Source organism: Ischnura elegans, chromosome 1 (genome assembly GCF_921293095.1).
Source record: "Ischnura elegans chromosome 1, ioIscEleg1.1, whole genome shotgun sequence".
Lineage (NCBI taxonomy): Eukaryota > Metazoa > Arthropoda > Insecta > Odonata > Coenagrionidae > Ischnura > Ischnura elegans.
Window position 1 is genome coordinate 115,880,951 of NC_060246.1, and position 13,153 is coordinate 115,894,103.

The following is a 13,153-nucleotide window of genomic DNA, read 5'->3' on the forward strand; positions in this document are numbered from 1 at the left end:
GTATCTCTAGTTGAATCATGCAACTGTATAACTTAAAGAATTATGTGAAGTAGAATGAAAACAAATTATCTTCAAATTTAACACTGGGAGTTGCATGATTTATTCTAATAAATTTAGCCCCGAGAATTCTATGATATATTCTTATTTAACTTATGTACTTACTTAACTTATTTATGAAAACATAGTTTCTATTTTTTAATAATATCTTGATATGCTGACTTCATTAAAATATGTGTATCTTATTGCTTTACAGACTGAGGAATCTCCTAAGAAAGAAGCACCAAAAAGTAAGGAATCTTCAGAGCCACTTGTAAATAATATTGGTGTTGGCAAAGAGGGGATGGAAGAAACAGTTTCTCAGAGTGCCTCAAATGAGAAGCCTCAGACCGACCAATTGCCAGAGAAATTGGTGAAAGAAGAGGCTGGAAATCCTCCTTCGATAAAGGTAATGTAAATCTGGAAAAGCCCACCTTATCACTTGCACTTGCCAAGTGAGATCACAAGTGTTGAAAGCCACAGAGAACCACTAATTACATAGTTGCTTCTGAAAGCTTATTCAAGGCACTGTAATAAAATATTGAATTTAAAAACCAGGCATCATATACAGCAAGTTATTCCACACAGGGAAAAAAAGTTAAACTGGGAAGTTCTGGGAATGTTCCTCTCACAGCCAGTGGCGAACCCTCTTTTGAGAACTTTCAAGGAAGCTGTTAGGCCTGTAAAGATCACATTCTTGGGTAGAATTATAGAAGGGTAGAATTTAGAATTTTGGGTGGAATAGTCAAGGTGCAAGAAAATGGTTAGAATGACCAAAAGTATGATCTTAGACTGTATTAAGTGTGCATGGGAATCTACACATGGGAATTTTCCTGGTGCCTTTCTATGACTGTCAATCATTTTATGACTTGACAGGTTTTGTGGACATTGTGCTCATTCCAGGTGACATGACATCTATATTGTAGTTATTAGACATTTGTATAAATAGACTGTTTAAAGAAAACATAATAAACCCGTAAAGAGAGTGAATGGCAGCACTATGCATAAAGAAACTCCCACAGGAAAAATAAAAAACCCAAGTTGATAGAGATTTGCAAAATTATGCAAGCTCAAGAGAAAAAATTTGATTTTTTGATAAAAGTATTTTTTTCCTTACCTGCATGCTGAAAATATGGGTGAATGGGATACACAAGGGCATGGCTTACACGAGTAAATGTGGCAATAAGTTTGCTTGCTCCCTCTTTTTGTTTTCAATAACAATTTTGAAATATGTAGTACCAGAGCTTACTTATTTTGCTAAATGTTTTGCAGATGCTCATAGTTTATTTTTTTCTCACTAGGCCAATGTTGAAAAATTACCTGCTGAAAGTGGAGGAGCTAGTTCTAACTATCCAGTAGAGGATGATAAGGGTGCTAAGCCTTCAAAGGTGATCAGTAGTCCACCTGCAAAGGAACCTCCTCTTCCTCCACAGGAATCCACAAATTCTGTACTTAAACCCCCCTCCACAGTTGGGGTGAGTAGCAAGAGTAAAAGAAACAACTATAAGTGTGGAATATGAATTATTTGTATCAGAAAACTGTTAAAATTAGGAAAAATTACTCTTCTTCTCTGTGCAAAAGCTAGAAGCTACTTCTTTGTGAAAAATAATTTATGGGTGCTTAAATGTTGCAGAAGATGTCAAATTTATTTTGGGAATGACCAATTCACATTCTTTGCAGCTTCATGGGCCTTGTTTCAGTTTTTATCTTTTTATTCATCCCAGAATGAGTGAGATAAGGGTAGGAATTACTTTATTTGAAAGTAGATATGTCATATTGTGTCACTGAATAGATATGCTCTTCTTCAAAGAAATGATTTATTTTATCTTACTAAAGTTGTAAACATACATCAAGACCGCCAATTTATTGTGCACTTATAGCAACAATTATTAAATAATTAAAAAATAATTATTTATTACAAATTTAAATAAAACAAAAAACGAAAACAACAAAATTTATCCAGCCACATAGTCATTCATGCTATGAATATGTTGAAGCCAGGTTAGTAAAATTTTTAATTGTCAGAGAAAATGGATCAATATCTCCCGGGAGAGAATTTATGAGAAAAGAAAGCCTATGGAATAGAGAGCGCTTGATTACAGATAGCCTGGGTGTAGGAATATGGAGTAAAGAGGTAGATCAGGTGTGGTGGGAAGGTACTCTGATGTTGAGGAAGGAAACAATGTCAGGACTGTCGTAGTGGGAGTTAAGGGCATTGTAAATGAATTTGATGTCTGACTGAAGTCCGAGAAGGCAGAGACTACCCTTATCCTTCATTATAAATCCAGTGTCTTGGAATTTTTTCCTTCTGCCATGTTTTTACGTTTAATGTTGTTATCATATGGTAGAGCATGCATCCAGAATCCTATATGTTGCATTATGAATATTTTTTTCCAGACCACAATAGTTTGGGCACAAATTGCATAGCTGGTGATAATAGTTAAAACTGTTATTGAACTGCATTTAAGATGTATAGTTATCATGACAGTTCTCAATACTGAATAATGTTTTCTCTTCAGTTCTGCGGACTGACTCTTAGATTTTCTAATTGGATTATATCAATGAGTTGATAGGAAATTAATACCTGTGCACCATGCCAGTGATTGATATTTTTACTTAAATTATCTTACTTCTCTCCTGTTTGCAGCAGATAGAGTCCAAGAACTCAGAGAATATACCAACTACTGTATCTGAGCCGTCACCAATCATCGAAAATCCTCCTGTCTGGTCTAAATCAGCCACCCTGCCTCGCAGGGCCCCTCAGCCAAAGCTTAGGGGTGTGCCAGTTCCTTTTGGCCAGCATCAGCCCCAATACAAACCACCTCAGCCAAAGGTTCAAGAAAATCTGTCCCAGGAAACTCCTCCTGCCCAGCCAACTCCAGGTGATTCCAGTTCTTTTTTCATTGTCAATTATGTACAATTTTGATCTTCATGGCCAATTTAGTGGCATTTTGTGTTAGTTTTCTGTAGTCACTGAGAATTACGAAATATCTTTACTCATGATCACATCATTATGTTAAAAATATCTTGTAAGCTATCTTACTTGGTTCAAGCTTAATTTTCTTCATCATCATAGGCTTTCTTATTCGTAGTCATTGCCAGCAAAATTATGGGGGACAAATGGAGAATATAGCATTGCTAAGTTTTTTGAGTTTACTCTTAATACTGACCTCATATGTCCCCACGTACTGTCTTTAGTCTATTTATATTTTTTTTGACTAGCAATTTTAGATCTCAGTAATTATTTTGAATTTTTCTCCTGTTTCAGCCCCTGAGCCCTCTCCTTCCCCGCAGCAAGTATCATCTGCCCCTTGTCAATACAGTACTGCTGTTGAGTACACTTTGAAACCAGAACTGGAAGGTTTCCCTGGAGAGCTCTCTTTCACCATATCCCAAGGAATGCCCAATGCCACACCAAATAATGCCAGCGAGCCAAAGAAACCTGCAGTGAGTATTTATTTTCAATGAGTAATTACTGCAAAAGTACTACTATTCTGTGATAACTGGCCTTGTAGTTATCCCACATGTCCAGTTATTGGGCATTTTGGGATGACGATATCCTTATACATATGATGTAAAATTTATTCAAAGGGACTGAAATAATTTTTTCAATTTTAAATGAAAGGCTTTTTGATAAATTCTCAGATTTTTTGTTATTTGGTATTCTTCTTATATTACCTGTATTGAGTTACATGACCACTAATATCGGGAAAATAAAATGAAGTTATATAAGGAGATGAGATGGGTCAGGTGCTCAGTGAATGTATAATTTTGCAGTAATGGCCTGCTATTAAGTCGAAATTTAATTCCTACATTTATGATAGAAATGATATTTTGGCAATTTGTGTTTGTTTCCTGTACTCCTCCAGAAATCCTGCATTTTGATAATCTGGCAATGTCATGGCTTCATATTTGTGAGATTACTGAGGTCAATTTGTTTTAATTAGCAATTATTGTTGGGTGCTCTTTCATGTTTCCAATTTTCATTGCACATCTTTGCTGTCTGCCGTAATGGCTTGCAATCAATAGTAAGATACCTCTCCATTATGATTGAAGGAGCCTGCGATGCCACCGTTCAGGAGGATCGGTCGTCCAATCACCCGTCACTCTACGGCCCCCGCCACCTTCCTGCGCTCCTCATCACTGGGACCAACACCCTCGAGTGCACCTCGGGGAGTGGAAAGGATCATTCCTATCAAGGTGGAGAGGGACGATCTGGAGCAGACGTCTCGCTCTGCCTCGCAGACCACCACCACCACGGACGATAGTGCTGCCACACCCACTCCAAGCACTGCATCCTCCCAGAGACCACCACTTCACCCCCAGGGAGTAAGTTAACTCAGTCTGAATGTGGAATTAGGAATGTAGGAAAACCTCTGTAAATTGAAACTGAAGGGACTTAAATTTTGTTTGTTCCATATGGAGAGAATCATATCAAAGTAGCCAACCTGCCCTATAATTTCCAGAAAAAATTTTGAAGTAAGGAAATCTTTAAGGTGGTGCTACGATGAATGTTTATTTCTCCAGCTTAAAAAATACTGCTGAAAAATAATGGATGAATTTTTTTAAGCCACTTGTCTCTGCTTAACAGACCTCAAACTCATTGTAGCTGAGAGGTGTTGCATATCAGCGAGGGATGACAGAAAGTAATGAACCGGCTGCCCCAAAAATGATTACCTTCCACCCCTGCTTTGATGATGATCCACCTATGATTTTCCGTAGTACATATTTCATCAGATCATACCACCAATCATATTAACAATCGCAACTGGTTAAAACCTAGTTCAAGACGCCGGCTGCATATCCTTTGTCTTCTCTATCAAATTTTACAGACAAATACACCAGCATACCTCAGAGACGAATTTCAAACACTTACTAGAGTACACGACTCAAATAGGAGGGGAAATGAAAAACTCATTATACCTCGTCAAATTCAATAAATCATTCATTGTTACTGCATGCTCCTAATGGAACAACATTGACCTACCGCTACCTAAATCATCATCACATGCCTCCTTCAAAAAGGCACTACACGTATGACTTCTTCAGAACAACAATGAGATATGTGACATCATGAGAACAGTAGGAGAGATTCATCACTTATCTCCTCCGGCTTCATCTAATTTTCTTTTTCTTTACGGGTACTGGGTGACATTTTCCATGTAATTTATTGTATTTGTAGATACTCAGGTTTACATTAGCTCTCTCAGTAGGTTTTCACAGGTTTTTCACGCCCCCCTTCTTCTGTGGGCATTTTCCTGCTGTGGGTTTTTTCCAATATGGATGACAGTAAAAATCCTTAGGTTTTTCCCACGTTTGCTAACATCTTTTTACACTTGGTAAATGGTAACTTTGTTAACTTATTATTTTATTTGTTGATTGAAAATGGAACTTCTTTGTCTCTTTTTATAATTTCTCTGCATGTAATTTTATGAGAAACTTCGTTATGTATTTAACTGCATATTGCATAACTGCACTGCATAAATGCATATTCCTCTGAATGTAGTCCCCCCCTTAATTTTGAGGCCTGAATTTCAGGAAAAAATTTAAAAAATGGGTTTGAATATAGTACCCCCCTTAACTTTTATCATGGGTATTTTTGGAAAAAAAAGGGAGAACTATATTCAGACATATATGGTATTTCATGTTTGACAAGGGGTAAGATGGAAGATGGGACTTTCTAGTCCCAATCTCGCCCAATAAAGACGTATTATTATTATTATTATTATTTTATTGTTGGGATTACCATTTTGAATCACAGTTTTGCTTACTATGCATTACTTTCAAATACTGTTTCAGTCTCAGTTTGGTGCCAGAGGGGAACAGTTGTCGCGACAGAGCACCCAGGAGTCAGACTCTGGAGACACAGGCACCCCTGTCCCTGGACCCGAGCCGATTCGTAAATCCCCACGGGAGTTCATCATCCCAATTGCAGTGGAAGGAGGAGGCTATGTAACCCCAAGGGCCGGAAGCCTAGAACCCTCTGGAACTGGAGAAGAGAGACAGAACAATGTAGATCCATGGCATCAGTTCCATACAAGAGCTGGAAGACTCTCCAGAAACAAGAAGTTGAGGTACTTAGATATGAGTTTATATTGTGCTTTTACATAATGTTGGGCCTGACCTGTGTCAGCATATGGTTAAGTGAAGGAAGAGCCTTTTCCTGTATTTTCTTGGCTGTAAAAATGTTCTTTTTACTCTGGTTATGTGGGTTGGCAGGGAGGAGATGGTCGTGCAGTGAACCATGATATGTTTAATGCATCAATTTTCTATGTTATTCCCATTGTGTTTATAAATGTATACTACAATGGTACAATAATTTGGCATATAGTAGACAACGGATTGGAAAATTGATTTTGATTTTAATCGAAAATTGATCGATTTTCGATTTTTAGCTTGCTTTAGCATCTGTATTTTGCCACAGCAGAGCACCCAGGTGTCAGACTCTGGAGACATAAGCATCCCTGTCCCTGAGCCGATTCATTAGTCCCCACCCTCACTTTACAATATTAATCTGTTTTGGAAAATCAAGAGTTAAGCATATTACATCGTATATTGACTCGACATTATTTCCTGATGAGAAATTACTTAATAGAGAATCAGCGCAAGTAAATTTTGCTGTGCTAAAAATGTGACTTGTGTACAAGTTTGGCATAGAATTAAATTATTTATGGCACATTGTGCAAGTGACAAAAAAATCTCTGAATTTTGAAATTTTAATGAAGTGCGGGAAAAATATGTCAGATCGTTTGCTGAATCCATTGTGAATCCAATACATTGTAAAAAAGAGTTTTACTCTACTATGCACTTTCTTCATAAAAGGAATTTACTTTAAATTTTTAACCATATGTATGTATTTTCATTTGGTGTTTGAAATTCATTTTTGATATCTCTTGTATGTAGCACCAGCATGCGGAGTGAGAGTGGAGCCAGTGAGGATGAGAGCAATAGTGTTTCCTCCCCACCACCTTCATTCAATGGTAATCCATTTGATGATGAAAACCTTACCTCAGTGTCTTCCTCTACGACAACTACACCTGGAGTTGGCAGGCCTTTTCATATGCATCGACTCAGGTGAATTCTTTGGAAATAAGCTTCATTTAAAAATTTAGGATTACACATTTTTCTATTATTTGGTGAAGAATGATGAAAGTTACTGACTCATTTAATTGTATTATTTCATACAGTTCTCTATAGATTTATGCATGTGTTGGACATTTGTCATGGAAAAGTTTTTTTTCAATATAAACTTTAAAATTTAAAAAATTAGTTTGCCAGCTGGGTAATGTTCTCTGTAATGTCTAGTATTACCGTATAAGCGCGTGTAAGAGGCGCACCTTTTTTCCTAGAAATTGCAGCCGAAAATGAGGGTGCGCCTCTTACACAAACTTCTTATCTTCCCCCCCTCCCCTTCACCGGTCACAAGTCTAAGGGGAACTGAGTGGCCTTGGTTTTCAGTGTGAGCCAGTCATCTGTAATCCTCGGTCAAAAACAAGCGGCAGGCAGGGGAGTTTCTCACTTAGTGACGTATTTTCAAAATGCTCCTGTTTGCTTGTAAGCATCGTGCCGTTACGTCGGTACCCCAGAGGTGAACATGGAAGATCGCTCCGGAGGGCGCGCTAAATTTACTGCCACGATTGGGCATCTCGCGGCATTTATACTGCATACAGTAATCGGTTATCAAAAGTAGAGAAACGCGTATGTTTGAAGGACATACCTAGTTAATAGTCAATATCTGTCTTGCCGAGTAATTTCCATTACGCTGAGGACCTGATTTTCCAAAAATCATCTTCAGACGCTAATATGAGGATTATTGCAACTGAAAATTATATTGGTGTCAAAACCTGCGCTTTAAAAACTTTAAAAAATTCGAACGAGTGTGTTCATTGTTGGACTAAATTGTGGATGGAAGAAATCAGAAATACTTATAAGTGAATAGCGCGGAAGGAGAGGTCCAGGGGAAGGAGCACGATTCCTACGTCTTCGAAGCAAGCAATGAAATACGGAGGGGAAGGAGCGCGCTCCCTCCCCTCCGTATTTCAAGCTACGAGGCTATTAGCGAAGGAGCACGGGAAGAACACGTCCGATCTCGCATGTGACGTCGTTGCCTTCAAAGCGAAGGGGTGAAGGCGCAGCAATGTGATATACGCAGTTTGCGTTGCCTTAAGTTTCCAGTCCGTCTCGTCTTGTTTGAATGCGCTTATGCTATGCTTGTTTCTTCCGAAATTGTCCTGTTTGGACTATGTTGAATATTAGTAGCCTTGTTTTAACCATAAATATTTGTGTCAAACAATTAGAGCTTAAAAAACTTAAATTCTGTCAGATATGCGTCGCGTTAGATCTTTCTTTTTTTGAACGCCGTGCGTGTCATACAATTGTTGAAAGCTACCGAGATATCTTCGGGCTCAGTAGATGACTCACCTAGCATTTGGCCTCCAGAAACTGGGAGATCGATCAGGGTCAGTTGGTGAGATGGGGTAGGGATGAAACACGTTTCCATTGTTCCCCTGTAACTTGATGTTTTCCTATTTTCCTGTGGGGTCTCGGAAAGAAAAAAAACGGCAGAGGCATTGGCTGATGGAGGGCCGAGTGTGGTTCCGTTAAATCTACGACTTGGTTATTATCCTACGGCGCTGAGATTGCCCTGATTGTTGTTCAAGCTCTTGGGAAGGTTCATGCTATGTGCTTGTTGTGTTTTGCCTTAAAATTTTCCACGCCTGCAATTCTATTGCAATACTCCTGCGAAAGCATTTAAACAAAATTGTTCGTGAATAGGACAAGCATCGTATGCGAAGAGAGGATCGGAACTCTTTCTACCCCCTCTCCCGCCGCTATTACCGCTAATTAATATTGAAAGAGAAAAGTTCGATAACTGTCGAAATTCCAGGCGAACATCTGCAACACCGCGCGATAGTATAAAAAAAATGCCACAAATTTTTTTTCTTCATAGCTCCGATGCTCAAAATAGGGGTGCGCCTCTTACACACGCTTATACGGTATTATTTATAATGGATGATGCATTTATTTAAAGCTTTAATCTCAAATACTGATTTTCTGTAAGTATTCTCAAATATTTTTATTGAAGTGCTTTTTATCGGACTCAATATTTTATCCATTAATTTAAAGCTTGCAGAATTTGGTAATAATTCTTATAATGAATGTGTTAATTGCTTTAAAAGTGAAGCTGCAAACGTAAATTTAATATATTTTATCGCCATGTTCCTATCATTTTTCTCTGTAATGTTTTAGGAGCTCAAGGCCTAATCGGAGACTTTTGGAGCACAGTGATAGTTTCAGTTCTGCTGAAGAGGATGATGATGATGGCTTTGAAATACTCACTGCAGAATCCCTCTTCTCAACTCTTCTGTCTCGAGTGAGTTGTGCTTTAAACAATTCTAATTTTAAAATATTCATATTATAGATGAAATTACTTTCATTATGCATCAAAATAATTTTCTTGTGAACCAATGATATTTTTTAAAGCGTATTCGTTCTGTGAACTTACAATAAGTTTCAATGAAAGTGTGAACTCATTTATGAAAAATTGATAGCCAACAGCCAATGGAAGTGGGATGCTCTTCTTTGAGCTTTGTATAGGCATGGCGTTTTCTGAGTAGACCATTGCACTGAGCTTAATGGTATGGGCATATTGTGATTGTTTATCCTGAAATTCTGTATAGTAATCAGTGTGTATTATTATTTTTTAGTCCAATTGTTGTCGCTGTTTATTTATTCTTAGCACTATCACTACACTTTATGGTATAAAATTGCAGTATGATGATTTTCTTTATTCATGTTAAACATTTTACTGGTGTTCCAAGCAAAGTTGTTCTGGAAAATTATCCATTGACTTGTTGATTGCTCTGTTCCTTGAGTCCTTATTCTGAGCAGATTTAGAGATGTTACTCCTCGCTTATCACGAAAATTTTCAAGGGTTGTAACACTACTTATTCAAATTAAAATAGACACTTTATGGTCAAAGATTCCAGGGAAGTAGACCCTGCACTACTATCTTTTATGCCGTAATTATAATTTCAATGTTCCAATTTATCTGTAGTTTACTTGGAAATGTAGATTCTGATATCTTATTCTTCAGATGTAACCCTCAGACTGCAGGAACATTTTTAAACATTATGTACGCTGACTGTGGGAAAAACGTTTGACCAATGCTCAGCGACTTACATCAGTTTCCCATAATTTTTATTGCTACCCGGTTAGAGTCCAAGTGCACTTTCCGTCACTGTAGGGATCGCTAAGGCAGCGTAACTCTCTTCTGCTATCCCTGAAAAACTAAATGTTTTAAAACATTCCTGCAGTCTAAGGGTTAATGGTCAAAACGGGATTAGAATTCTTTGGTTTGAATCAGTGGCAGATCCAGGATAGGGGCAAAGGGGGGGGCAAGAGGAGGGTAACCTACTAGCAGTAGTGTGGGGGTCTGAACATAATTTCCACTAGCCCCCTTGGCTCCCCATAGATCCGTCACTGGTTTGAATTATGTAGTCCATGTCAAGTATCTCTCAAGATATTTTAAAAATTTTCTCTCCATTTTACTCTGAAGGTGAGAAGTCTCACCCAGCGCCTGAATGTGGATGACGGTGGCACTGGTATTGGTGGTAGTTCAGTGGGCCTTGGCAGTCGCAACTCTCACATCTTCCCCACAGCCAGTCGCCTTCTTGGTACTTCTGGTCTCCACCATCACGGAGCCACTCACCACCTTGGCAGCCTTGGTTCTGGTTCCACAAGCTTCTTTCCTTCCTCTCAGACGGCTGGTTCATCGTCATTCAGGTCACCCTCAACCTCATCAACCTCATCACATCACACAGACTGGCCTCACTTGCACAACTCACGAGCTGGGGAAACACTTTCCAGGTGCATCAATATAGTCGATTCTAATCTTCATCCTGTTTAAATGGTGTTTTTCAGCATTTAATGAGGGCAAAATAAACAGTGAATTCTTATTTCTTTAATTTTCGGATACAGGGGCATTGCCGAGGGGGGAAGACTTTGGGGACTAAAATAATAGGGTAGTTTCCTTCATCAAAGAAAACGAAAGGCATTGATTGCGATTTATTACCCACCATTAGTGTATTCATAATATACAAATTATTTGGTTTTAGAAATACCGGTTTAGACGATTGGCAAGGGTCAATTTTATCCTCATTTGAAAAAGGCCAGATTGGCGCCCATGCGATGCCAATCCACGTGACGTCTAAGCTACCTGCTAGCATCCTGCGTCGTATCAGCGCTCAAAGCCTCGCCCCAAGGTCACCTCACTTGCGGCAGCGGGAAGCAGAACGACGTCACGTGGAGTTTTTCCCGGCATTCATACTTACCCGTCGCGTTTTCGCGCGCTTGAAAATTTTCACTTTTCATTTTATCGCGAAAAATAGATATCGTCATATAAAAATCTAGAAGCATGAAATGCAGACTCCAGGAGTAATTATCTATTACCGTATAAGCGCGTGTAAGAGGCGCACCTTTTTTCCCAGACATTGCAGCCGAAAATGGGGGTGCGCCTCTTACACAAACTTCTTATCTTCCCCCCTCCCCTTCACCGGTCGCAAGTCCAAGGGGAACTGAATGGTCTTGGTTTTCAGCCTGAGTCAGTCATCTGAAACCCTGGGTCAAAATCAAGCGGCAGGCAGGGGAGTTTCTCCCTTAGTGACGTATTTTTAAAATGCTCCTGTTTGAATTTCTTGCAAGCATCGCGCCGTCACGTCGCTACCCCAGAGGTGAACATTGAAAAGATCGCGCGGGGTGATTCGCTCCGGAGCGCGCGCTAAATTTATTGCCACGAGTGGGCATCCCGCGGCATTTATACTGCATATAGTAATATTGGTGTCAAAACCTGCGGTTTAAAAAATTCGAACGAGTGTGCTCATTGTTGGACTTAATGGTGGATGGAAGAAATCGAAAGTGCTTATAAGTGAAGAGCGCTGAAGGAGAGGTCGAGGGGAAGGAGCGCGCTCCCTCCCCTCCGTATTTCAAGCTAGGAGGCTATGAGCGAAGGAGCAAGGGAAGAACACGTCCGATCTCGCATGTGACGTCGTTGCCTTCAAAGCGAAGGGGCGAAGGCGCAGCAATGTGATATACGCAGTTTGCGTTGCCTTAAGTTTCCAGTCCGTCTCGTCTTGTTTGAATGCGCTTATGCCACGCTTGTTTCTTCCGAAATTGTGCTGTTTGGACTATGTTGAATATTAGTAGCCTTGTTTTAGCTATAAATCTTTGTGTCAATCAATTGGAGCTCAAAAAACTTAAATGCTGTCAGATATGCGTCGCGTTAGGTCTAATTGTTTTTAGAACCTCGTGCGTGTCATACAATTTCTGAAAGATATCGAGATATCTTCGAGCTCAGAAGGTGATTTACCTAGCATTTGACCTCCAGAAACTCGGAGAATTGAACCTGGTAGACCGAAAAAGGTCAGTTGGTGAAATGGGGTAGGGATGAAACACGTTTCCATTGTTCCCCTGTAACTTGATATTTTCCTGTGGAGTCTCGATAAGGAAAAAAACGGCAGAGGCATTGACTGATGGAGAGCCGAGTGTAGTTCCGTTAGGCCCCTTGCACACACACCGATTTTGGATGGCCGGTAAAATATCCGCCGATATTTTACCGGCAAAGTGATGCTTGCAGACACGCCGGATTTTTACCGGTCAAACTATAAGTTGCTATGTTTTTTAGCCGGCGCCGGCGATCCACAGTGACAATGGCCGGCAGCTAACCGGCATTTTGCCGGTGCCGGCGTGTGGTCGGTACGCGTGCAAGCTCCAATGCTCTCCCATTGTTCACTATTGGAATGTGGACGGCTGATATTTTACCGGCCGTCCAAAATCGGTGTGTGTGCAAGGGGCCTTAAATCTACAACGTGGTTATTATCCTACGGCGCTGAGATTGCCCCGATTGTTGTCCAAGCTCTTGGGAAGGTTCATGCTATGTGCCTGTCGTGTTTTGCCTTAAATTTTTCCGTGGCTGCAATTCTATAGCAATACTCCTGAGAGAGCTATTAAACAAAATTGTTCGTGAGTACGACAAGCAACGTAGGGCGACGGCGTATGCGAAGAGAGGATCGGAACTCTTCCTACTCCCTCTTATGCCGCCGCAGTTATCAAAATTTCC

The 13,153-nt window shown here is 39.8% G+C and overlaps 1 protein-coding gene across 1 annotated transcript in view; it reads left to right on the forward strand.

Moving 5' to 3' along the window:
- The window catches only part of LOC124162099 (serine-rich adhesin for platelets), a 70,484-nt gene that overhangs the window by 15,140 nt on the left and 42,191 nt on the right, over positions 1–13,153 (forward strand). The window contains exons 10-18 of the mRNA XM_046538528.1: positions 254–445; positions 1,338–1,511; positions 2,684–2,918; positions 3,305–3,483; positions 4,093–4,365; positions 5,836–6,110; positions 6,940–7,110; positions 9,286–9,409; positions 10,595–10,905. Of these exons, the coding sequence (XP_046394484.1) occupies positions 254–445; positions 1,338–1,511; positions 2,684–2,918; positions 3,305–3,483; positions 4,093–4,365; positions 5,836–6,110; positions 6,940–7,110; positions 9,286–9,409; positions 10,595–10,905 (1,934 nt within the window). The remainder of the gene's footprint in view (positions 1–253; positions 446–1,337; positions 1,512–2,683; positions 2,919–3,304; positions 3,484–4,092; positions 4,366–5,835; positions 6,111–6,939; positions 7,111–9,285; positions 9,410–10,594; positions 10,906–13,153) is intronic.